The following is a 27,214-nucleotide window of genomic DNA, read 5'->3' as shown; positions in this document are numbered from 1 at the left end:
ACGTAAGCATGTACTTCTTTTGCATAAGTATATTTGTGTCTTCTGAGATGTTATTTTTATCGCGTTTTATAATTTATTAAAGTATGAAAAAAATCTTATGCAAAGAAAATATAATTTGAATAAATACATAATTATAAAATTAAAATAGAATATAAATTTGTGATAGGCTAATAATAATATTTACATTAACTCTAGAATGTGCTAATGTTATTGAATAATATATAGTATTAGTATTGATACGTAAATTTTACGTCCTAGGAAACAGGCTACACAACACAAAATATTTATATGTTTTATAGTTTTATTTTGATAAATATTTACACAATATTTTTTTTACTAAATTCAATGTTAATTTAAAAAAAAGTAAAACAAATTGTTTAATGAAAGTATTTGGCGTTGCTTTCTATTACTTTAAGCTATCTTTCTACCAGCTTATAAATTTCATTTTGGAAAAATGCAATGTCGTTGAATGCGATAAAGCCGTTAAGCCATTTTCGGATCTCGTCCACTGATTGGAAATGCGTATCAGACAAGGCGTGTTGAATCGACTGAAATAAATGGTAATCCGAAGGTGCTATCTGATGAATACGACGGATGCTGCAAGACATCCCAGTCAAGATCCAGCACGTTATGATGTCTTTTGTGTTAAAAGCAGCGTGGCTCAGCATTGTAATGCTGCAATTTCACATGACATTTTTCTGTATGCAGACATTTTCATTTTAATTCTTGACTGATTAATTGATATTGATACAAGTCCGAAATAACTGTTCCACTTTCAACAGCTCATCATAAATAATGCTCTTGATGTTCTACTAAATTCAGAGCAAAACCTTTTTCCCGACGCGTTTCAGTTTTGCAATCGATGTTGCTGATTCATCGAAATTTAGTAATGACTTCTTATATTTCAGATTGTCATAAAATATCCATTATTCATTGCCCGTAACAATTTTCCGCAAGATAGATTTTTTACGCTACTTATTGAAAAAATAAAAATCAGAGAAGGGAAATATCAACGAGTGGCGTCACTCGCTGATTTTTGTTAGCTTCAATGAGTTCATGCAGAATCCATTTCTCTTTGGAGTTTTTCTATCTCGCGTGTAGGCGTTTGAAAATGGTTTGCTGCGTTACTCTTAACTATTTTGCAAGTTCTTTTTGCGTTTGTGCCAAATTCTCAACGAGCAGTTACTCCAAATTATCATTGTCGCACTTCCAAAACATTATTTGATCAGAATGAAATCACCTCTTTTAAACTGCTTCATCGAAAAACGCGCATGCGATATACCTTTGCCGAAAAAAGAACAAATCTTTTGTTCATTTTTGTAGCATTTTTTATTTGTTAGAATTTGTAAAGAATACAGTGTCACATATGCACATTATCTGTTACCATTTTTGTCATTAATAAATTAAATACTTTTTAAGATTATGTTGGGTCTTCTGTCAAACTAAGTACCATTTTTAATAACTATTTATTGACACTACGTAATCGCAAAAAAGCGCGAAAGATAATTTTAAATGAACTTTTTAACTGCTTAAAAAGATTCAGATTATTTATCTGTACACCTAATATAATTTAAAACACAAACAACTTAATTATTAACTTTAAGATAACACAGCTAGATTCTCTGCTGACGTAAAATTTATGTATTAATATCCAATAGCGAGGCATAACTGGCTGAACGTTCAGAAACGGCGCTTACTAGGGTAGATTGGAATGGATGGAAGGAATAGAATGTATAAGGGAGTTATACATAAAATTTACGTACATTACCATTCTAGGGTTAAGAGAGTCTCATAAGAGTAGCATAACTTATGTCAAACCTTTTGTAATTCTAAGGTAATGGATACTAATTAGTACGGTGAATATCAATGCACATAGAGAATAAATTACCAGACCATACAATCGAGACGTGTCATCGTGTACGTGCACTAGAATCATAAATCCTGCTTGAGAGGCGAACGACCGACAATGAGAGTGCAGATACGAGCTCGCGAAAGATATTCGTCGATTGGGCCTCGAGAATAGCTCGTAGCTCGATGCAATCCCGTGTTAACATCGATCGACGAATCGATTGATGATAGAACAAGCGAAAATTCTATGGACTTATGATTACCATATAGCACGTGATTATGACCGAAGATAATATAAGTGCGCGAATTGCAGAGGAGAATATTTATAATACAAAATGTTATATTTTTGATCACGCGAAATTGTAACTTTGTATACTTATGTTCTAGCATTTTTTTATTTCTTATTATATTAAAGTATAAATCTTTACAATACAAATTTAAGAATTATTTTAAATTACATTCTCTTAATAGGCTCGAAAATTTAACGCCACTATCCAATAATAATAATAATTTAAAAGAATTGTTTAAATTTATTATTCTGTAGATGTTTAAAAAATTGTTTTTTAATATTATTGTATTTATATAATACTCGATATTATCGGTAATTAAGGTCTTTTAATTTGCACAAGATTAATTAATTAAAGTTTCATTATCTTGCTATTTACGTTACTCAAAACCGAACAAACTCATTATTATGTGATGAGTTTTAACATCCTTTAATGTAATCACGATTCTATTTAAATTTTTGCAAAGATTTAATGCAATCTTTCTGAAGGGTGTACTTTTAACGAGCACTTTACAAATATCCTGTACAATAATGATCTTGTTAAGGGTTGATTCCAAAGTTTGTGCTTATTGTTCTTCGGGGAATTTAATTCCCAAAACAGAGAAGAGAATACCTCTTCATCTAGCCAACTATACACCTTGTTATTTAATGAAGATCAGATGTTATAATTAAACTCCATTGGATTAATTGAATAACATAATGGTAATAATTTCAATAATTTATTATATTATAAAGAGATTTATATAATTATAATTATCACAAAATCATTAAAAAGTGATAATTATTGATTCCGTTCATAAAAAGCAATTAGAACGTATTTGTAGATAAATTATCCAAACTTTAATTACATTTTCCCCGTAATAATTATATAATGCAATGAAAAAGAAATGACTTATTGGCCTGGCACAAATAAATATTAAGTAATAAAGTTAATAAAATATATTGCAATGTAATTTAATTTCACTTTTAATAATTATGTGACAAATTGAACAAAATGTTAATTTCTTTTATTCGTATTTGCTTTTTTGTTTAATTTGTCTATCAATTTATAATTATTCCATCTTATGTAATAATTATTTCATATCAAACAGACTTGTTAATATATACGTGACTAATACAGTTTCGTTGAATTGTACATGTGCATGCGTGCACGATTTCTTTGACTATCGACTATAGACGACATGCGATGAGCACTCTGTCAATGGACGCCACTAATTTTCCGATTCTCGCTCGATCAGTTCCGTCATCCCGTTCATCCTCATCCTTATCGATTCGACGAATGTCGCTCGGATTATCCGGTCGAACGACGAGCCAGACACATCATCGACCATGCTTTGTCTTTAGTCGCAGTGCCGTTGATTCTTCCAGTGGGAATCAGGATACCGCTGTCGCTCCTCGGGGAAATAGAAATCGAGTATGAAAGTACGAAAGAAATGTAGAAGGGAGAAGAGGAGAAAAAAATAGGGAGGATAAGAATACGAGCCCCAAGACATTACAGAGGAAAAAAAAACAGGAAAAAGAGGGTTAAGACTTATGAGTGAAAGGATCATGACAAGTGAGAGAAATGGATGTAATTACAAAAGAGAAAGAGAAAGAAAAATATATGTTTGTGTATAATGAAATTAATAAGATGTAAAAAATCAATATTCATTATATTGTACAATATAATTATTTTAAAACAACTTAAAAATACATAGGTTAACAAGAATATAACGTTAGAAATATCTATAACATAAACTGTAGAATCTACAAATATTATTAAAAAATTAAAAATTCTATATTATATAAGTACAATTGAATTCTATACAATTAAATGTTATTAAAATAAAAGTAGCATTAATGTTGAAACAGCTGCGTATACTCAAAGAAATAAGAAGTAAAAACATGTTTCTTTATTAATTTTGTATCAATAAAGAATAATAATAAATAAACAATAGATAAATAAACAGACCTTCAAATATTGATGTTGATTAAGTATTTGATAACATGTAAATTAAAAGTAGAAGCGAAATAGATAAAAGAAATAATTTTTGTAGAAATTACAATTCTCATTGAGATAATTGAAAAGTTCACACCAAGTGAAAAAGCTACAATATAAAAAATAAAGATGAGAAGACAAAGAGAAAAAAGAAATGACAGAAGGATAGACGGTGCGAAAAATATTAGGGCAGCTTCATTGGAACGCGAAAGGACATTTCGCAATTATATCCCTCCAGGTCTTTCACACCTTCTTTCATTCTATGTTATCACCCATAGTCGACCTTCTATTTCTCCGCGGCCAGATGCTTTTTAATCTGCTTCGCAAACATTTGCACGTGCTAGCCCGCCATCACACGTACGTACTTTCTTAAGCATCCCCGTGAATGATCTGAAGGTAAAAGCAGGGTGAAAAGGGCGTGAGAAGACATAAAAGGGGGATCAAGATCATTTGGAAGTGGAACGCTAAATATTACGTGATACAGCATCTGGGATGAAACTTTTTGAAAAGATATGCGAGATTAAACTTAACATTATAAAAAAAAGGTAGTTATTAAAGAATATTATTGTATCTTTCTTATAAATTACAAATATGTTTTTGGACCGATAGTGTAACAACACAATGATAGTAAGAAAGCCTTCTTCGGTCGCAGCTAGATCTTAGTGTCTATATTTATTTGTGTGATTTTATATACTTTTTCGAATTCAACCAGAATGTGCGCCGAATTTTTTCCTCATAACACAGCATGTCTAATAAGAATGAGTAATATCACTATTTATATTAAATTAATTAATTTAATATAATAATTGATGCTGATTTGCATCTATATACCTATTCCCCCCTGAAAAAACTGTAAGAAATTTATTGCGAAAATTTGGCGCACTGGTTGAATTCGAAGAAGTATATAAAATCACACGAATAAATATAGGCACTAAGACCTAGCTGCGATCGGAGAAGGCTTTCTTACTATCATTGTGTTTCTTATAAATGTTATAATTTTATAAATGTTACAATAAATATTGTAGCAACTAATATATTTATTAATTTCTTTTTACTTTACACTTTTTACGTAATATATTTTTCTAAATTATAAAAAAAAATTTAAGTTTAACAAGTATGAGTTTATATGGTAAACAAGAAACATTTTACTGAATTCAAATATAACAAATAATAATTTAATAACAATTTTGTTATTTTAAAACTTTTCTTTTATATAACTAAATTCAATTAGTAAAAATAATAAAATAGTTTAATACTTTTTTTTATATTTAAAAACATGATAAAAATAATATTTTTTATTAATATAGAAGTGCATTACTTGACAATATTCTTTGAGATTATATTCTAATCAATATTAATGCTTCTTTTACATACACACACACACACACACACACACACGCGCGCACATATATAATATATAATACATTAATAATGCATTTGCCACACTGTATGCATATGAGACAAATGAATGTATTATATTATATGCACGTGTGTATGTGTGTATATATATATTTTTTATAAATAGATCGTAGACAATAAGTGTTGCTTAAAAGTGGACTTGAATTTTTCATTCTCCGGAAAACTCGTAATCTAGAACGATATTTCTGGATCGCAACTGTTTCAGCGGCGACGCGTTAAATATTTATCGATTCCCATAGAATCTTCTTGTATATTTATCGGAAGAAAATCCGAAACGGCGCGCGCCGTAAAATGAATTTACCGTATTACAGGAATCGATAGAAAGTGGTAGTAAGGAGATTTTACATCTACTACGTCTAATGTTGCGTGAATTTCGCCAATGAAAAATAAGAAGCGTCTCAAACTCGCACCAACCAAAGTTTCTTCATCCATGAACTTGTTTCGATTTCACGTGCGTATCTTATGTCAGGTGTGACTAGCGTGTAACTAGCATACATCATGCTACTTCCTTTGCAACAAATCTCGAAAAAATTTCTGAATTTAATACTATTACTCTTTTATGAGAGACAATCATAATTATTGTCTGAGCAGAATATTTTATTTTTAAATGAAAGAATTCTTATATCTAAAATAAAATAATCCTGGCGCTGTCCCATCAATTTGCTCAGATTTAAATGAGACAATGAAAATTTGTGATGAATCTGCATAATATATTTGATTTGATAATATATTGATCTAAGGAAAATTTGAAGAATTTTTTTTAAATAAAATATCACGAAGATTCACAAGATAGTTGCTTCGTAAATACCTCGTTCGATATCCAAAAAGATTGTACGCGTCCAAAGGCTGCTGAGTTTCCGCGTTGATTATAATGCATCGCGGGCGAATCTTTCTTACGAAAGAGCGCTTGTTCGCACGATTTCCTATCGGTGGTATCCCGAATTACATAGCGGTTAAACATCGTGCATTATAATAGGAAGCAAATTTTTATTTTAACTGTAAAAATATATAAGTTGAAATTTTTATGTGTCATATACTTTTATCTCAAAATAATAAGACAATCTTATTTAATTCAAAGAAAAAAAAATAGGAATTATAAATCTTATTTTAATATTATTTTACTTTTATAAGATTAAATGCGTCAAGAATATTTTTGATCTTATTATTAGAAATCTTTCTTGAGAGTAAGAGTGATTGTTTATATTTAGAAAACGCTATAACAATGCAATTGAATTTGCGTGCCACTACAGCATTTAATATTAATTTGAATTTTTTCCTTTATTATTTAACTATTTTCCTGTCAGAAACAAACAAATATCAATGAATAATTTTCGAATACTTTGTCACATTTTGACTTACATTAAAAGTGCTGAATTTTTATATTATAGGTACACAAAACTTCAGCAATTTCGAAAACCTTTGATATCAAATTTCGAAAGAGAAGAATGGGATATGTTTCAGTAGCAGTTGTTTCTCCAATTTCACAAAGAGTGAAAAGAAAATTCCGATAGAAAGAGAAGGCGGAATTGGATAGCAGGAGAAAATGGAATGGAATTACGCGTGGATATCAAAATTCCCCTTTAACCGAATTACTACAGATCAATATTGTCGAACTTCTCGATATAATTCTGCTGCCCCATAAAGATACAACTCTTGCTGACCTCTTTTCAGAGGCCGGGAGAACGTAGTCTTTGGCGATCATCGCACTCACGTTTTTATCGGTGCTCCCACGTGTCATTCCGTCCGTCATTCCTCCTGGACACGTCCATGATTACGAGCGAACCATCCCACGAGGAGTTTCTTTTTCTTTTGCTCGACAAGCTCTCTGTGTGAGGCGAAGAGCCCTTGGAGATTTACCGTTTCCTTTTGCCGTCTTGTCGCATTTGTCATGAGCGGAAAGGAAGGATGGTGAACGATAGGATGCGGTATATTCACCGGTTACAAGCGAGCGATGCGACAATGGAACTGCATTTAGTATAGTCTAAAGAGATTTCTTTTTCCACTTAAGCAACGACCAGGTATATTGCTCTGTTAATTACTTGTAACTGAGAGAGCTCGTGATTATTATGACAAAGCGAATGAAATCGGTAGCATAGAAGACAAATTAGCATTTAAATGAAAAAGAATACTCTCACTGATCTACATTCATTCTATACGAGGTATCTAATTAGCGCATGAGAGAAATTAAAGTTTTCGCTGTGAATCGTTGTAAAACTGTACCATGCTGGTTTTTATTGGCTCAAAGACGTCGAGTACTCATCCAAACACCATTGTCGTAATTGCGAGCACGTTCGATCAAGTGTTCTTGATCCAACCTAAAATACCTCTAGGAAACTCCTTCGCTTCTGAAGCAAATCCATTGAGCTATTCCGAGGAACTTGAAATTTTCCGAGATAACTTACGATTGACGCCCTTTATCGAAACGATTTCCACGACTCTCGATATCAAGAGCTTGCACCATTTTTGGGATTCCGTCCTCATGCATGACTCTCCAATTGACGTTCGTTAAATCTGCCTATCGATCAAGCCGTTGAATTTCGATGAATGCACGTGATGCGTCGAACTCCGCTGCACTGCAAAATTATTCGAGCAGTGTCATTTTGTTTGACCCAAAACGCGCCTGCACTTACGCTTGAAAAGAAGTCAAGTTTTTGTTGAGCATTTTTATTTATTATTACAGTGATCCGTTTCCACTGAAATTTTTATTAAAATACAAAATATTTAATTATTAACAAGCACATTAAATTTTCAGAAACATATATACTTATAATATACTGCACTATAAAACAATTTTTTAAATAATTTTCTTTTTTTATATCTTAAATACAATTACAACTCTGTTATACAGATTTGTTAAATAATAGGATATTATAATTGTATTAAAAGCTTTATTTAATTTTCCGAAACGTTTTTTTACATATTTCCGAAATATTTTTATATCTTTTTATAACAATTATTATTAGTTTTAAGTAAAATTCTATTTAATTACATGAGTTAGAATATTTTTTTATTTCAAATTACAACTTATTTTTTTAGAATTAAATTTAATTTTGGTTCAATATTGAAATAATGCATTGATTATAAGTCTCAGTGTTTCTTTTGAAGTATTATATTTTCAAATTATTTTGTTCATGATATTCACAATTTTGCTATTGTTAATGAGATATTGTAAAAGAGATTTGCATATATATATATATATATATATATATATATATATATATATATAGAATAATATAAAATCTTTTCTCTCTTATCCTACAAGTGCATATGCTAACTAACTACATCAATCTCTCTCGTTTATCGGTTTTCTTATGGCACGGTTGGAAATCTGCTTGCACTAGAAACCTCTCTGACAATCTTGACCCAATTCCACGCGGAAAGTTCGATTTACTAAAAATTTAAGTAGCTATAAAAAAAAAGACAGGACTAATAGAACCAAGTGAAATAAATTCCTGAACTGGTTTTTTACTTAAATAATTTTATTATTTCAGTGAAAGTATAGAAAACTCTACTAAAATAATAATTTTGTTGCATTTAACAAGTTTATTATTAAGCATTAATAATAATAAACTTGTTAAATGCAACAAAACTATTGTATGATTTCTGTATTAGGGAATTATAAGTACTAATATGCATTGTTGCGGGAAAGTGGCGAAGGAGGATGGTAGGAGAAGCAAGATTGATCCATGGGTGCTAAAAACTTCTGCTTACGAGTTATTAGTGGACCTGCTAGCCACCTAGCGATAATGGATCATTTTGAGATCGTTGACCTCGTGGAGCGATCGCGGGAAGGCTATTAAAATGTATTTAAAGAAATTCTTATTTTATTGAAAAATATTGTTTCAACAATTATGTTTTTTCTTGCCAAACAATATGTTTAATGTAACAAAAAAAAGTGTGTTTAACAAAATAATATTTACTTAAACATATTTTGTTTTTGTGAAAACAAGTCAAATAAAGAGAAATTCTGAACGTAAAAAAACAATTTTTTTTTTTATATGTGCAATATGAAATTGTAATATTTTTGTGCACGTTGATTAATATATATACATTATTATATTTTTAAATTCACTTCCTAATTAATTACAATATTTTATAAAATAAATACAGTTACATGCAGATCTAAAAATAAGATTTAAAAAAATAAGATTGAAATAATTTTTTTTTTTATAATTTTACCTTTAAATTTTATAAAAAAATGAACAATATATAAATACCGTTCTGCATTTTACTTCTATTTTTACTTATTCATCCATACTAAAATGTGCATATTGACGCGCTTTTCGGCACATATGTATCATTGGGATGAACGGGAAGGATTTTCAATAATAACTGAATTTATGGCCGGACGAAAAGATCCCGTTTATAAGGGAGCTTTTAGCATTAAAGCGCATATGACTCCACAGTCGAGGTGTTCCTTTTCCTTTCTCTCCCTCTCTCTTTCTCTCTCTTTCTCTGTTTCTCTCTCCTTTATTTTCTCGTTCATTCTCACTTTACCTCGACGACGTTTTTATGCGTTCCTGCATTTATCTGAAAATGCATATGCAACGCTTTATGACCGATGGGCGTGGCGGAAATGTCAGCAAGAGACGGATATCTCGATGAGAAAATACAGTGGAGACGAATAAAGATTTTAGATACGGTGAAAAAAAGCGTCAAGTTTAACAATGTATAGATAGAGTGACATATCTACGATATCAATATGACCAATCTATATTAAATATTATTCAAATCATATCGTAAAACAAAAGATCCAATCGACGTACAATTATTCCGAATTATTTATGAGGTATTCCAAATTCTAATTTTAATCTATCTTTAATAACAAACTCATCGAGAAATGCAGAATCGAAACTTGGAAAAAGTTTTTGACAAAGTTCACCACTTGTCAAAACTTCTTAAATTTGATATTGATATTCAATTTTACTATTGCATCAGAGAAAGGGAATGAGAGAGAGAGAGAGAGAGAGAGGGAAAGAGAGAGAAAGAGAAAGAGAGAGAAAGAGAGAGAGAGAGAGAGTCTGACAATTATTCTTTATTCTTATATTCGTTTTAAGGAAATAATTACTGTTTTTTATCAAAATTATTTAAAATGTTAATTAATTTTACTAAAAGCTGCATACACTACATACATAAATAAAGTTATTTTAAAATTATCCAACAATTATGCAAAGTTTTGAGGAACCAACTATTCTGAAGATAGAATTTTTATCGCATGTGCACCAACACAAGTAGTCCCCTCGGACTCCAGCCACATAAATTATTGGTAGTTTCGTACGTATAATCTGTTTACAGCATGCGACTCGATGCCAGTAACGACGGACATTTTTAAAGCATCTTTTGACGATGTTTTATCTTTTGTTGTTCGTGAATCCTGTGTTTCCAGCAAATAGATAATTTATCAACCTAAAACAAGATCGGCGAAAAAGATATGCTCAATCAAAAAATACATAATTAATTTTTTTATTGCTCTTATTTATTAAATCAATTCGTAAAATCATGCACACTTTTTTCAAAAATTATGATACAAAATAAATAAAATGAACTTTCACACAAATGCTTATTGGCATCTTTATTATTAAATTAATAATCAATTTAATATCCTGATATTATTATTCTGATTCAATTTATAACCGTGTTTTAAGACTGAAAATTTACTCGGTACGCAATTTAATGAACTTGAAATAATATATAAAATCACAAAAAAATATATCAACACAAAAATCCAGGAATGATTATTCAACTAATTAAAGATCCAAAAATAAGATTAATCTTTAATTAATTACATGTTTACATACCTATTTGTATCTCTCCTGTTTATCTCCTTATTAAAATAAAGTTTGTAATAATGTTTTTAAATTGTAGATATCATATCTCTTCACTACATCAGCCATTCGTGATATTTAAGCGAACCAATAAACAGAAAAGTATAAGCTATAAAAAGCAATAACAATAGATGAAATGATTAATAAAATTTAATTAAAATTTTTCCATTAATTTTTATATAGCTGCAAAAATTGTTTAATTTTATATCACATATAGGAAAAAAATATTATAAAACGTAATAAAAGAGAAGAAAAGATATGTACATAATTTAATATATGAATTGATATATGGCCGCACAAGAGTAATTGTTCGTACTGATTAATGAATCGCCAATCCCCCCATTTTAAAATTAATCAACCCAAAAATTCCTAAAAATTCCTATAAAGCCATCGAGTGAAAAAATTCGGAGAATGGCTCTTATAACAAAAGGTAAACGTGGCGATCGTATTCAACGATCGATTTAGAGGACCGCGTTTCCCCAAATCTGAGGCAAAAGGGGATGAGGGAAGACAAGAATTGTAGTAGCCTGCGATTCATTACATCGGCAGACGTTACGCGCGTTGTTTACGTCACCCAGCACGAACGGATTTATCACCGGTCGTAAACAGCCCATCAGCTTCTTGCTTCTTCGCGCGTAGATATCCGGCATACGCGAGCGCGGTGGTTTTATCGCCGCAAAACGCGACAAGCCGCCGCTTCCTCGTGCCAATTACGTCGTCGGAGAGAGACTTTGATCCCGTTTTGCCACGTTATCGTGTAACGACGGAGCATTAACGAGAATGTAGATTTATGATGGAGGAAAAAACGACCATAAAAGCGGTCTGTTGTTATTAATATCGATTTTTAATAGCGGCCGTATCCCGCCAGCGAAATTGCAAAGTTGACCAAACCCGTGATGTCGCAGTTGCTGGCAGCAATTTACAACGACGTAAACCCACGAGCGTTTTTTTTTTGAGAAGTAACATATATAACGTACATAACAAACAATAAAAAATTGTTTAAAAAATATTTTTAAGTAAATATATGTAACAAATTATACATTGTCTATACAATTATATAGTTAACGTTGTAATATACAGAACATTATGCAGAAAACAAGTTTAAAAATGCGGAACTACGGCACTTTATCAGCACAAATTTTAATGGGAATAATTGCGACAAAAAGATATAAATGACTTTGCAATATTTCTCAATAATAAAATTGATAATTATTGATTTAAAAGTTAAATTATTATATGAAAAATAGATTTAAAAGAATTATTTTGTATATATAATATTTATTTTTTATAACAATTTTAATATTTTGTTAGTTCTTTTTTAGCTTTTATAGTCATTTTTCCAAGAAAATGCAATACGAGGAGAGTTCAAGTTACAAAGTCTGCTAATATTTTCTCGGGAATTGGAGCGGATATAAAAACGTTCAACGCGTCTTGATAGACGCAGGTATTCATTGAAGATAAACAGAAGCGCGATTTATAGAACAGTTATGAGACCACTTGAAATCGAAGCACTTTGAGATACTGAAAATGACAAAAATTATGTTCTCAAAAACCGATGCTACAAATATTTTATAAGCCAAACGATGTTGTCAATTTTGTTATTTATTCTAAATCAATGCCAACATCTTTCAATGTTTTAGGTTTACAACATCAGCTAAAAATTATCGAAATTTAAAATTGCTTCTTAAATTTATTCTTTTTTTCCTAATTAATAACAAAAAGTTAATCGGGTAGTGAATATCCGAATTTTGACTCTGACATCAAAACAATGAAAAATTTTGCTTATAATAGCTTATACAACGATAATGATTTTATTTTGTTACAATTCTATATCAATAATTTTTAAGCGAGCAGGTGGATTCAAATGATTTTTGCATACATATTTATTATAATTCTGTCAGTGTTTTATTAGTATATTTAAAAAATATCCCCGGAACGTGGTCGAAGACACATAAATTAAGGAAAGCAAACACCATGATTTTACATTAGTTTTTTTAAATTTTCACTTGAATGCTTGGAGAGAAAAAGGAAGATCCCAGGTTTAAATCTTACAGACAATGAATATTTTGTCTCTTACAATTGTGTTACTTTATTTTCTGTAGTTATCTAACAAATAGTTATATGTTCTTAGTTCATATAACTTATTTATTATTTTTATTATAACTTTATAAAACATTGTTGAGGCGCTATCCTTAAATTTCTAATTATTGATATGACTTTTTCTTTTGAATGCACATACATAAGTATATCCCTCAGATGCGCGTCGAATATTTTTTCTTCCATTCTCAAAAAAAAAAAAAAAAATTATAGACATTTTACAACTTAAATGTAAGTTGCCTAGTAACATCGTGCACATATGCAATATACTTTTATGTAAAATTATATATGACTATTAAAAAAAAAACAAAATTGGATACATGTATAAGTGAACATAACAATGATAATTTGAAATAACAAGCATGTGACATTGAGTTAATAAATTATTATAAAATACGTTTAATTAATTGTATTGCTTTTTGTCATAATAACTATTTCTTGCTGTCAAAAAATTATACGAATGAAACAAATTACTAAAATAAAATGTTCGCTGATAAGTTCCTCTATTTTTATTGAGTCATGATTTTTTATCAGACTTGCTTTAAACAAGAATTAGGAGCGACCTAAACTCTAGATTCTTACTCTATGAATACATAAACATAATAGATCTTGCATGAGATAAATAGCTTTCTATCATAGCAGTGCCTCCTAATTAGCGCTGGCACGCTTCATACGCTGCCGACGAAAGCCCGCGTAAGTGTCACAAAGTTTTGCACGACGTTCATATTTGTTCAGCTGCCGCTTAACTTTGCGAGGCGCGTTCCCCCACGGCGTTCACGGTCGATTATCGATCATCATCGGCAGGCAGTGGATATAGATTAATTTCAAACTCGAATCAATTATACCTACCTATACGGTAGTGGCGGCGGCGGCGACGGCGGCCGGCCGACCGTACGGGCGGTACGCCGAATCTAATTAGTAATGCCGATTTAGCAAACCCTAATTGCGCGCCAACATATCACCCACAATTTATGCGACGGCCGCGTTATGAATCACCGCGCAGCGGCGGCCGTGTTTTCGGTGTGCCGTCGTGTATATACCTACGGCGATTTGATATTAATTTCCATACTTATTATGCGATCGTTGCCCGTGTAACGCACAGGTCCGTGAGTGCATCCGCTGCTATAACTACGGATGGCATCTCCCCCCTGACATTGAGAGACCATCTCTCTCTCCTCCACGACGCGTAATTAATGCCGCGAAGTTATTAATTGTCTCATACATTTGTGGATGTATGAGATATTTTTTTATAGTCGTCCGAAATGCGTCTCACATGCTCTCATGTTCCTGTCATCATTGTTAGTTCTGTATTAAGTTTATTTAACAGACTTACGTGCTATTTAATCAATATCTATATCGTGTTACAAAGAAATATATAAGGAATACATTTACTTAACAGTAATAAACCATTTATTATTTAAAAAATAACTTTTATTACTTATAAATAATTATTTGAATTAATTTTACAAAATTAAATGATTATTGTATAATCGTTTACGATTAAATTTGTTATATAAATATTGGATAAAATATAAATTATTTTTTTAAGCAAAGAATTTTAAAACGAAAAAGGTATTAAATACTAATTATAAACTGTCACAATGTATCAAATCCCGAATGCGAGTATGAATATTATTGAAATTCACGCAAATTAAAAGTGATATCACATTTTGTTCGTGAAATTTGAAGATCTCGTGTTATCGTGACATACCACGCGTGTTTTCGCAAAATCGCAACACGTTGCATTTATGCGCAATGTGCTGAATATTTAAACAATTTATTAAATGTTGGAATATTGCAAGAGAATCGAATTTGGTCTTTCGGTCCTGCCTCTAGGTGATCGATATGTGCACTGCTAATGTTGATGACGTTGCTAATAAACACCGCACGCAAATCGCTCGACTCCACGATGATTATTAATTATTGTTTAAGCGTTAATTATGCGACGGCGCCACTTTTGGATGGATCCGCTGGTGCTTCAGATAATTAATGAAATTAGTATTGGAAATGTCCGTTACATTAATTGTTTACATTGTGTTAATTAAGCCTAAACTTGACATTGTGTATTCCGTCAAATTACACATTCGTACATTACAGTTACATATGTCATCGTTTAAAATTATTGCAGTTCAGTTTTAAATTAAAATTATTATAAAATTTATCATGTTATATAATAAATATTGTGTAAATAACATTCACATAATTTCTCAAATTATTATTATAATTATTTTGTGCAATAAATATATGTTGTATTATAAATGAAAAGAACAATAAAAGAGGGAATGTAATAATAAAAATGCGTATGAGAAATAGAGATAAAGTGAACAATTATATTTTTAAAATTGTTGTCGTATTTCTTTAATATCGATAAGAGTAATATTTTATCCTTCTATATTTACTTAATTCTAATAAATATACAATGAGCCAATATATTAATGATATTAGACGACGATCGAATTAATCTCACAAGTTAGTCTATTAAATTTGTGTCTAATATCAACGCAATAGATTTGGGCGCAAATTGTTATAAATAATATTACTACTTTTTCACTGTTTTGCACGCGAACTGAAACTCATTAAACCAATGCATACATACATGCACATCGGCAAATTTAAACTGCTGTGAATAATGTGGTGCGCGTTATATTAAATAATAATCATTATCGAGCGTTAGAGTAAAAATTATAACGCAGAGAATAACATAGATCAACTATCTGAGCAAAACAAAAGAAAGATTTCAAAGTTTTGTCATTTAACAAAGTAATTTGCAAACTGGTTTATCGTAACATTATAACATTAAACATATTTTGGGTAGTTGTTGTAAGAGTAGGGATAGAAGCCACTTCTTGGTAGAACTATTGCATTAACCCAATTTTCTCATAAGTGCTGTTTAGATTTGTTATCCTTAACATTGATTAATGAACCGCTCACGTAATTTGCTTGCAGTGCACTCTGTACATTTTTTCTTTCAAGTACTTTAATTAAAAACCATATTCTTATTTCTTAGATTCTAATTCTAACGCTATGTAATTATTTAATATTTTTAAAAGTATCAAGTGACGAATTTCAGATATATCAATGCGATAATTTTGTTCCCTCAAGTAGAAAACTTCAAGTCATGCTAGAAACAGTAAAGCGAGAAACGCGAATTGGAATAATGCATCAATCTTTCTCAACACTGCAAAAGTTTCAGTTGGTTAAATTAAAAGCTAATTTCACGAAGTACATTTTTTTTATTCTACGTCGCCATTGTAGAACGAGACAAAATGTAGAACGGTTTCATTACGGCTGTATAAAAATGCTATTACATGTCGGATTATACGATTTAACGATAACATTCAGACTCGCTAATTTTCTGTAGTAGCCATTGGTTCTCACGAACAATTTTCCGAGCCTCGGAAACTCTCATAATTTCAAATAATGAGAAAGTTTGACAACGACGAAGGGGAACTTCTCGCAATTCAATTTGCTCCTATTGATTCTCGAGTCTTGGATATTCGCGCGCAAACGTCGTTCAAACTCGAGAGATTGTGCCCCAAGCGTCGACCAAGATATTTGTTTATTCGAACATTTCATCAGGAATCTTTGATGGTTTCGAACATCTTGTAGACTCGGTCCTTCGAGAGGAAAGATGCTAATCTTTCAATTTATCTCCCGTAAACTAAGATAAGTAATTAACCTTGTAACATTTATAGAATTATCGAGAATAGTAATTAAATATAAATTTTACTTATCTAAAATATTTTTCGTATAATGAGAAATTTGAGAACTACGTTTGTAATCGATATTTACTTTTAACCTTTAAGTAGATAGATGAAGTGCCATAGCACCCCAGGCGACGAAGAAAAGTGCAGGATTAGAAACCTCGTTTCGGAAAAGTAAAATTAAGTATTGTCTACAAGTCTCAAGTTCTTTTTATTGCGTTTCTCTCTCTCTCTCTTATAAGAGTTTAACTAATGTGAATTTAAATATAACATAATATAAAAAAATATAACAATAATAACATTTCTGTAGGATGTTGTCAGCACTCTACCTACCTACTTACGTAACTTTTGACTACTACCTATTTATTTAAAGGTTAAATTTACTATATTCAGACTGACAACCTCCAGACAACAAAACTTTAAATTGAAGAATTGAAAGTGATAGATGTATAAATATTATTATTTAACATGCGTTTCTGACGATAAAAATTGTTGAAGAAAGATTATCACTTATCTACGAATGATCTGTATGAGTGACGAAAGTAAGAAGAGGAGGCATGTCCTAATTTATTGAGGAATTTGGAAACGCAATTACGATGGCAATAATTAGGAATTAATGCCAGCTGCTTTGAATCGATATCAAGAGACTGCCGACACAAGAGAAGCGATGCACATTTGCATTTAAAGCAGGCTGCTCTGGAAGACATTGATATATCCCTGTCTATATCGTATCTTAGATCGAGTTTATTTATAGCTGCGAGAGGCACATGCAGGATTTCGCACGCGCCTCCGGAGAGCGAAAACGCACAGTACGGCAGATCCTTTCTAATTTAAACTCAGAAACCTTATTTCGATGCAAAACCGCGGCCGCCACTTCAACTTGAAACTAGATATCGCACGTACCATACTGTGACCGCCAAAAATGTAATCGTTCCCGACATGAGCTTAATATAATCGAGCTTGCTATTCAGCAGCAGCGAGAATTACGACCCTTTTATTATTAAAATTTTTATACTTTATTTCACAAATGCTGCTGTTGCTCTTAATCCGCTTTAATTTATATAAATGAAAAGTTTATTTAAAATGAGTATTTTTTTATTTAACAATAATTTATAAATATATTTATATATTTATTATAAGATTATACATAGAAACAACGGTTTTGCTAAAGTATACAATATCTATAAATTTAGCTAGATACAGATTAGCCAAATTCTGAAAACAATTTTGACACTCTAGCAATTAGTTTAAACGTTTTACATATTTTGCTGGTCTAACAAAATATTTTTTAAATTTCTATCTTGTTGAACCGTTCGTGTAATTATAATTATAATTATTGATTTACTTCTTCAGAGCCTTTTCTATTTCAATTATAATTATTTTATTACAATATAATTATAATGTGATTATTATACAAATTGTATACGTATATAATTATATTATATAATTTATATTATGATTATAATTATAATGACAAGTTTTATTAAACTTAATAATTTATAAACGATTTATTCTATCAAAATAAAAATTGCTGCTTTTAACATAAAAATTTAATAATTTGATTTACTTTAATCACATTGAATAACTTTAGCTTATTGCATGCTTTATTAATTTATTTAATAATTTTTCAACACATTGTATATATACATAATTGCACAACATATGTATACATAAATATATGATGCTGTCTTACGATAGCGTACGTCCGATCGAAACCTTTCCTTTACTACTTAAGCGACGCTATATCGTGGCCGACTGCGAACGTCCATTTACTACTTACCGAAGGCGTACCGCGTGTCCAACCATACATTGTGCTCCTCCACTATTTAATCACGACAAATCCATTAGGAAGTACCGTGTCCTTCCATTGGATTGTCCATTGACTAGCTATCGGCAGACCGCAATGACGGATTCATCATGCTAGATCATTCACGATGTACGGGTACTTATTAGTAGAGCTACCGGGTTAATACGATTATCTGTTGATCCGCGATGAATCGCTGAATGCCGATTGAAAGATTATACCTCGCCCATATCGGCTAATCGTACACGATCGCGTATTGTCATGGGGATCATTATTCATATGATACACCTTATTCTTTCTTGTTGAGAATGTGCTGCCCTTTATACAATAATTATCTTAACTTTAACAAGTGACTTAAATTTAATAACTTAAATTTTGCTTATTAAATAAAACAGAAAAAATTCTATAATAATAATTTGAATTATACGTCAACTATAAAGTCGAGGCTGGATCTTCGTGCCTAATATTATTTTATATGTAAATTGTGAATTATATTTTGAATTTTTATGAACTGCGCGTCGAACATCGTCAAATGTTGAAATCATAAACTGAGACTAGAAATAATATCGCAAATTAAATTGATCGTCAATTTAACAAAGATTCTACCAACATCTTAAGAGAACTATAAATAAATTATTCCGAAAAATTTCTGAAATGCGAAAGAAAATTTTGCTTTAAATTTTAATTATTTTTTTACTTTTTAAGCTACATTTAAGTAAAATAAAATTTACTGTTAAATTTACTGTTGACTTATTTGTTACAAGAAGAAAACGTTACAACTGTACACTCGAAATACTAAATTTATATTTTAAATGTTTTAAATTGATTTCTAACTAAACTAGTAATTCTCGATTAAATTCGTTTATTGAATGTTGTAAAAAGTAACGTCAAATGTTTCCAGATCTACTTTCACACATATGACACATGACAGCTTTAATATCTGAGTTGAATTTCTTCCAGACTATCACGAAGAAAGTTCGTTTTAAACGTTACTCTGGGGAGGCATTCGCTGCCGTTGGTCGGAACGCACGGTCGTCTGAGACGATAAGAAATAAAAATTATCATCATATGTGGATACCGCCGTGAAATGGCCTGTCACGGCACTTCGTCTTTGCATTATTATTTCTTTTACTACGCTGAGGGTCACTTTTATTGTCGACCTTTCCATAACACTACGTTTCCCGTATACGACGCGATTTCTGCACCGCAGCTGTTTTTCCATGCGGACGCGTATCGTTTCCCCAGTTTATCGACATTTCGTCGCCAAAACAATGGTTTCATGATCGTTTCAACGAGATATTAGATCATAAACTCGAGCCTAGTTTTGTTAGTAAATTTTTATTTACATATAGAAAAAAAGCATAAATGTTTGTTCCTTTTTTATGCAAGAACAATCATATATACAATGAAAATACAATAAGTAATTTATATTTATTGTAAAATTTTTAAATATAATAAATACATAACGATTATTATACAATTTGTTTATTTTTGTTTTGTCTAGTTACTTTCTTTACAATCCTAATATGTTGACGTAATATTTTATTACGTGTTACATTATCTCTTTTCAATGTAAATAAATGTTTTTATTCTTTAATGCTACTTTTTCGCTAACAATATAAAGCAATCATATTCACTGAAAAAATTCGCGATAATTTTCTGATAAAAAATTATAATCTTATAGAAGATAGAAGAGAAATGAGAAACGAGAAATACGTGTTACACTGAAATCATCAAGCGCGTGGACAGCATTTAAATCGGTGGCGCGTCTTTGCGCTTTTCTTTTCTTAGAAACTTAGCTCATAAACTGCAACGCGATTAACTGGCACTATCAACGTGCCCAGGACATTCTGCCTCGAAGGCGACGCGAGAAAACCCGAGAAGCAACGGCGATGTCCCAGCTATAATGCGAGCTCAACATATTTCCACAACACCCAACTTCCGCCAGGACGAACGGCCGACATCCGGAGGCGGGCGCGAATCTCTACAACTTGGTAATTGGCTTAGAACGGGGCTTCAACTTGTGAAATTTCTCTCCTACAATCGTAGAAACACATGCTATACTACAATTGTAAAGAACAAATGTAGTCGAGCTACGGGTAAAAATTGCGCGAATCATAAGTGGAAAATCCAACAAATTCTTATCTTTCTTAACATCAGAAAGATTGGAGCTTGTCTGTATTAATCCTCCATGTACACCACTCTCTTTTTTTTATACGTTAAGCACACACTGGAGTCCTAGGAATCCTATCTATATTTTTTATTATAATTTTAGCAAAAATTAAACTATTTCAATTAATTTTTTTTCAATCAATGGAAAATTGATCAAGAAACAGGCCTGATAGAATAAAATTAAGGAGTTCCGATATACGAATTTAAAAACAAAGGAAATATCTAAAATCACAAAAAATCCCAAATTAACATTTTTTTTTAAATTGCATCTTTTGTTTATAAATTGATTTGAAAAATTCTTGAAAATTCTAAAAATAATATTTGAAACCGTAAAAATTTTTAACGATACAATATTTTAATTTTTTTAACAAAGCTGCAAAGGGATGAAAATGGTGAATTTTTATCTACTTCTTATTAGGGCATTTTGCACTATTTTTTTAAAAAATGTGTTGTTTGTTTACAGACCAATTCCAAAAATTGTTGAAAAATCTAAAAAAATATATTTGAAAAAATTTGATAACCCGATATTTCAATTTTTGCAACATAATTGAGATATACAATAAAATTTTTAGTTTTTGCGAAAATGATTTATTTGCGTGCATTTTTATTTTCTCGATCGATTTCCGGTTAAAAAAAAATATCAATGATACTTATATACCTGACAATGAGTAAAATTAAAATTGAGATCGTCTACGAATTATTTCTTACTAAAATCTAAAATTCATTCTATTTTGCTGTGTCTTACATTTATTAAGTAAAAAAGGAACTCAATTATTGATCTTCTGTAGAGGACGGCGTCACAATGTTTCTCCGCGCTGGAGAGATTGATTCGAAAAGTATTTTCGCCTGAAGATTCTTCATGCAAAATTTTTGAAGAAGCGATGAATCATAGAAACTCTCAATATCAGTAATCCCGTGATGAATTGCGACCTCGGTTTTCGTCAATAATAAAGAATTCCATGGTGCCCATTCGAGCTCGCGTCGAAAGCGAGTCAGCCTTAGCTCGCTGAGGTCGTCGCACTCGGAGATGCCCGATCTACCATGCCAGACTTTGTTCACCAGGCGATAGATGACCTTGGCTCCGAGCACGAATGCCAGACTGCCATAGCAGCCCATCCTGGCTTCGAAACGTCTGATTTCCCATAACATCCTCTCGTAAGGCTCATACACAATGCGAGGACCCTTCCGAGTTTGCATGGATATGCAATAGATACAAGAAGAAGAGCGCAATCGCCGTTCGCGGGGAAACTTTTCCAAGGATAAGAGTCGACCACACGTCCTACAGAGTCGCGTGATGCTGGTGTCCGACCAGTCGAACAGATGCATGTCTTCTTCAATGTCACCTAAGACAAATAAAATATTAATAATGTTAAGTAAAAATCAACCGATAAAAATATTTAATGCAAAAAAAGAGAGCCAATTTCGGCCAAAGCTAATTTAAATTATAATTTTACGTTAATTTTGCGTGAATTTTATAATTTTCAGTTCATACAAATTGCGCGAATACTTTTGGATTGATGTTATACAGTCTAATTTCAATTTAGGATCATGTGTTTTAAAACCGACAAATATACATATTTATAACACAATTCGCATTAACTGGAAATTCTCGCAAAATTATTACTACGATGTAAGGCATCAAGATCCGCTTTGATTGAAAATGACTCTTTCCTTTTACGTTAAAAATTATTAATTAATAATTAAAGTCTAACTTTGGAGTTTAAAAATAATTCTAAATATACATCTTGCAACTGTTCAAGTTTTTGCTATTTTAATAAATTATTTGGGAAAACTATTACGCTACTGTCGTGTGTAAATAAAATATCGAAAGAAAATATCGAATGACCTTGTAGAACATTGCGTGCCAACTTGAGGAAGCTCAGCTTCAGTCGATTTCTGAGCCAATTGAGTCTACTCGTATCCACTCGACACGTTAAGAGGTCCAACTCTTGATCAACCAAATAAACGAGCTCATGCGATTGACTGCATGTGTGCATATCGGCAATATATTTCAAGTCGTGTAATAAGTTGATTCGTTCTGGGGTAGACAAGTTTTTGCTGGCCAGGGAGGCGTAAACGTTTCTATGCTGACGAGCTCGCTGAACGCGCAGGGTGTCCACCAGAATCGGTCGGCCTCGACTATCCTGCCAAGAGACCGGTCTAGATAGCTCATCTAAGAATTTGTATCGCTTCTGTTCTCTGCACTTGAGACGGACAGCAGTCTTCATAGAGTCTATGGCGCGCAACAGCTCTACCTCCTTTGATAGGATTAGGCCACAGGCGGCGACCCTCGCCGACCCAAGAAGCGTGAAACTTGCTCGCTCGGTCTCGAGGATTCGCCAACGGTCGAGAAGATTGTAGAGCGACTCGAAGTCCGAGTTCGTACGTAGCGGGCAGCGATTCAATATTACAAAATCCGTGCTGCTGTAAGTGGACAGCACCTGAGGACATCCCGAGTGCTCGATCACGTTTGCCTCATCATATTGAGAAACATCAACCACCTCGAGAGCGTTCGCTCTAGCCGCCACTCTAGCTCGATAAGCCCTGCGAACCAATTTGAATCGATAATTGTTTTGAACTTGATTGTAGTGCAATTTTCTTACCGATATATAAAACATATTTTTATGAATTAAGTTATGTGAATAAGTTGATAACACACAGTAAAAAATAAAATGTAAAAAAAAATCCACTCTAAATTTTATGTTAAAATAATTTAAAAGTTAAGTTAAAATAACTCTTATTTTAACTTAATTTTAACATAATTTTTGAAAATAACTCTTATTTTAAGTTAATTTTTGAGTTATTTTAACATAAAATTTTAAGTGAAACTTTTTTTACATTTTATTTTTTACTGTGTATTGAAATTTTTTTTTCTTTAACTCTACTTTATTGTTATATTGTTCCAACACATACAAAAGTTTAGAGATAACTACAGAAATACTAAAAGTTGTATTTCTATTAGTTTAAATTCTTTCTGTAATGTGTTACATTAACATATGTACATCATAAATATCTTATTTTTAGTCAAATCTGCATTTCTCTACATCATATTTTAACAATCATTTTTATATAGTTCCAACAAAAGTTTAAAAATAATTATACAAATACTAAAAGTCGTAGTTTTGCTATTTCAAGTATATTTTCTATAATGTGTCAAATTAACCTTCTGGTCGTGTTCAGGACTTTTTCGATCGCAACGCTTTAAAAAAATTCTCGTGATATCATTATTAAAAAAAATCATTATTAACAAAAGTTTAAGTTTTCTGGCTGTCTAAATATTTTGACATATTTTAGAGTAATTAGTACAATATGCAAAAATGTAACAATGCTTTAATACGAAAATTTTCCAAAAATGTTTGGGTTAAAAAAAAAATTAAACACTGGTAAAAGGTTAACACATAAACATTATATATAAATCTATTAAAGGAAAGACGGAGGTGAGACACTGAGAGACGTGTGGAATGGGATATCATAATATAAAGTAACCGTTAAAATTATTTTATTATAGTCTATTTAGACATAAAATGGTCACTGGTCATTAGGGTTTACTGCATGTTTATAAAAGTTGAATTTCAGTTTTGCAAGTAACATCGATTTTTACTGGTGTAGTATACTTTCTATGTGATATTGAGAAATATGTTAGATATTAATTTTTTAACTTTAGTATGACTTATAAAAACCTTGAGTGTGGTTTTCAAATAATGCAATTGAATTTAATGTGCGCCGTAACGTGTGTATAAATTCAATATATAAAGTTATATCATGCATTAAGAGAGGTCATGGATGATCTTGAACCATTTGCATTACGTACGCAAGACCGCTCTTGCGACTTTACAACCTCATAGTGAACGTTGCATAATGCATGCACTACAACAGTAAAAAAAATTATTTTAAAAAGTTATATTTTAAACCAAAATTATTAAAAACAATTTTTTCAAATAAAATATATTTTAAATGTCTATAAAATCTTGTTTTATAAACATTTGACACTTATCAGTGAACAAAATTTACGAAGAATCATTAATTTAATTTTTTTAATAATTAAAAGCACCATTTATGACATTAGTTATTAGTATTTTACAATCCCCAGCTATCTCACAAGCTCATCCTTCTTTCCTTTTCAGTAAATTGTAAATTTTGTTTGTTCTTTACATACTCGATAAACTTCTAGCTATAGAGTGATTAATAGAACTCTATAGCTAACTGATAACGATAAGAATTGTGTTTTATTAATATTTATTGAGTTATTTAAAAAAATACAAAATGGCATTCCACCATCCTCTTCCTTCTTCTATATAATAAAATTTGCATTTACCTGTAACATTTCTGTATTTTAACAACGCTGTCAAGAATTTTACTATTATCCTGACAAGATAATGGCTTAACTTGTTCGATCGACGCCGGCATTCTAGAGGAAGAAATTCCAGACGTGATAATTCTGTCACGTGTGTCGGGTAAAAACTGTATCGTTTCCACCTGTATCGCTTGATCGTGAACGACATCAGTGACCGTATCCACGAGGGTCACAGTCTGTGTGATCTTACTCTTCATTTCGTCGCTGCATGTCTGCGTGCATGCATTGTGATAGATCAAGCCAGTAACGATATTCCTCCACCCACCGAGAAACGGCTTTGTTCTTGAGCCATAATCTTGTATTCTCGCAACGACCGCCATGGAACATCAGCGGCTATCCTCTAGAATCTAATACGGCGTTGTATAAGAAAAAAGTTTCGATCAAGAAAAAGACAAAAGCGTAATATCGCATAATAATAGATAGATTATGGCTGCGTTTCGATATACACTGCTAGTACTGAAAATCTATAGTTCACGTCACGTATACTATAAATTTTCAGTACTGACAATAAATTTCGAAACGCAGCCTATATATCGTTTCTTTACTTATCAAAAGTGTAAAATAAAAAAGTATCAAATTGTCAAATTTGAAAGCTGCTCTTGCATCAGAGGAATTTTACTGTTATAATTTTCGATTATGGTATATAATGTGAAAGTAATAGTCATTATAGAAAACCATACTTTAATTTCTTGTTAACAATTCTCGACTTTCAAAAATTATAATATCACAGTACAATAATAATTTTAGCATAAATTGCGATGAAATATTATATATGTAAAAGCGAAAAAAGTCCAATAATGTTTTATAAATTTATGAAATCAAAGATAACGTTACAAAAAATAGTTCGAGATATGTTATATTCCAAATTATACATTTTGGAAGTCATTATTATAAAAGCTGAAAATTATAATATCCAATGCATTTATAATATAATGCAAGCTTTTAAGCAGACTCTTAGTTTTTATTTTTAATTTCTTATATTTGAGCAAAAAGTAAGTTTTAAAAAATTAGCGTTTTATTTGCAAAAAGTAAACAAATTACTAAGCAGATTTATTCAATTTCTTCAAAAATTTTCTGAAGAGCTCTTATCGAGCGTTTTGTGGCCTCGATAAATTAGTTTCTCAACTTTTATGGAACATCAATAAAAAAAAATAAAAAATTTAAGATAGAAAAAAATGAATTATACGAAAATAATATACTTCTTGTAGAAGAATGTCCTTGATAGTTGTATATAAATTATTTGATAAACTGTGGTATTTTAAGATCGCGTTGCTCTAAAGTGTCTTTACTCTGTTGTGTTTACAGAACTGATCAATCATTGTAGGAAAAGCATGCGTTATAAAAGTAGAAGCTCTTTCAAGAATTAAAAGAAGCTTCAGTAATTTTTGAAATCCAATCTAGATATTCCATATTTTCAAACTCAATATACTACTTTTCTAGGAGAAAAAAATAATTTATCTTTTGTGCTACGAAAATACTAACTTTTTTCTGCAATGATCAATTTAATTATATTATACACGAAGAAAAAAAGAAACGATACGAATATTTTGCGTTAGCTATTTTGAAATATTCTATTTTCTTTTTTAAGGTTGGTTGAAACTATTCGTGATCTCTTATCTTCAGCATTGTGACGCGATGGTGGCCCATCTCATGGAACTTAAATGCCTATGCTCATAGACGAGTAAAAACTCACCAGATCCAAGTCGAGAAAGTGGAAAGATAACTGC

General features: G+C 31.1%; 1 protein-coding gene across 1 annotated transcript; it reads right to left on the bottom strand.

Moving 5' to 3' along the window:
- Positions 1-20,341: 20,341 nt before the first annotated feature.
- Positions 20,342-25,872, bottom strand: LOC105194349 (IQ and ubiquitin-like domain-containing protein). The gene is made up of 3 exons (XM_026132171.2): positions 25,449-25,872; positions 22,980-23,677; positions 20,342-22,476 (listed from the first exon to the last, which is right to left on the bottom strand). The coding sequence occupies exons 1-3, from the start codon at positions 25,805-25,807 to the stop codon at positions 21,905-21,907; spliced, it is 1,629 nt and encodes a 542-aa protein (XP_025987956.1). The 5' UTR covers positions 25,808-25,872; the 3' UTR covers positions 20,342-21,904.
- Positions 25,873-27,214: the final 1,342 nt, after the last annotated feature.

This window comes from Solenopsis invicta, chromosome 1, assembly GCF_016802725.1.
Source record: "Solenopsis invicta isolate M01_SB chromosome 1, UNIL_Sinv_3.0, whole genome shotgun sequence".
NCBI classification, from domain to species: domain Eukaryota; kingdom Metazoa; phylum Arthropoda; class Insecta; order Hymenoptera; family Formicidae; genus Solenopsis; species Solenopsis invicta.
This window is presented reverse-complemented; position numbering and strand designations above follow the sequence as displayed.

Bases quoted from the DNA above. Each gene is read 5' to 3' on its own strand.
- LOC105194349 (XM_026132171.2), bottom strand. From the start codon at position 25,807: ATGGCGGTCGTTGCGAGAATACAAGATTATGGCTCAAGAACAAAGCCG. The intron at 23,678-25,448 runs GTAAATGCAAAT...ATTGGTTCGCAG, and splicing joins AAAATACAGAAATGTTACAG to GGCTTATCGAGCTAGAGTGG. The intron at 22,477-22,979 runs GTCATTCGATAT...TATTTGTCTTAG, and splicing joins GGCACGCAATGTTCTACAAG to GTGACATTGAAGAAGACATG.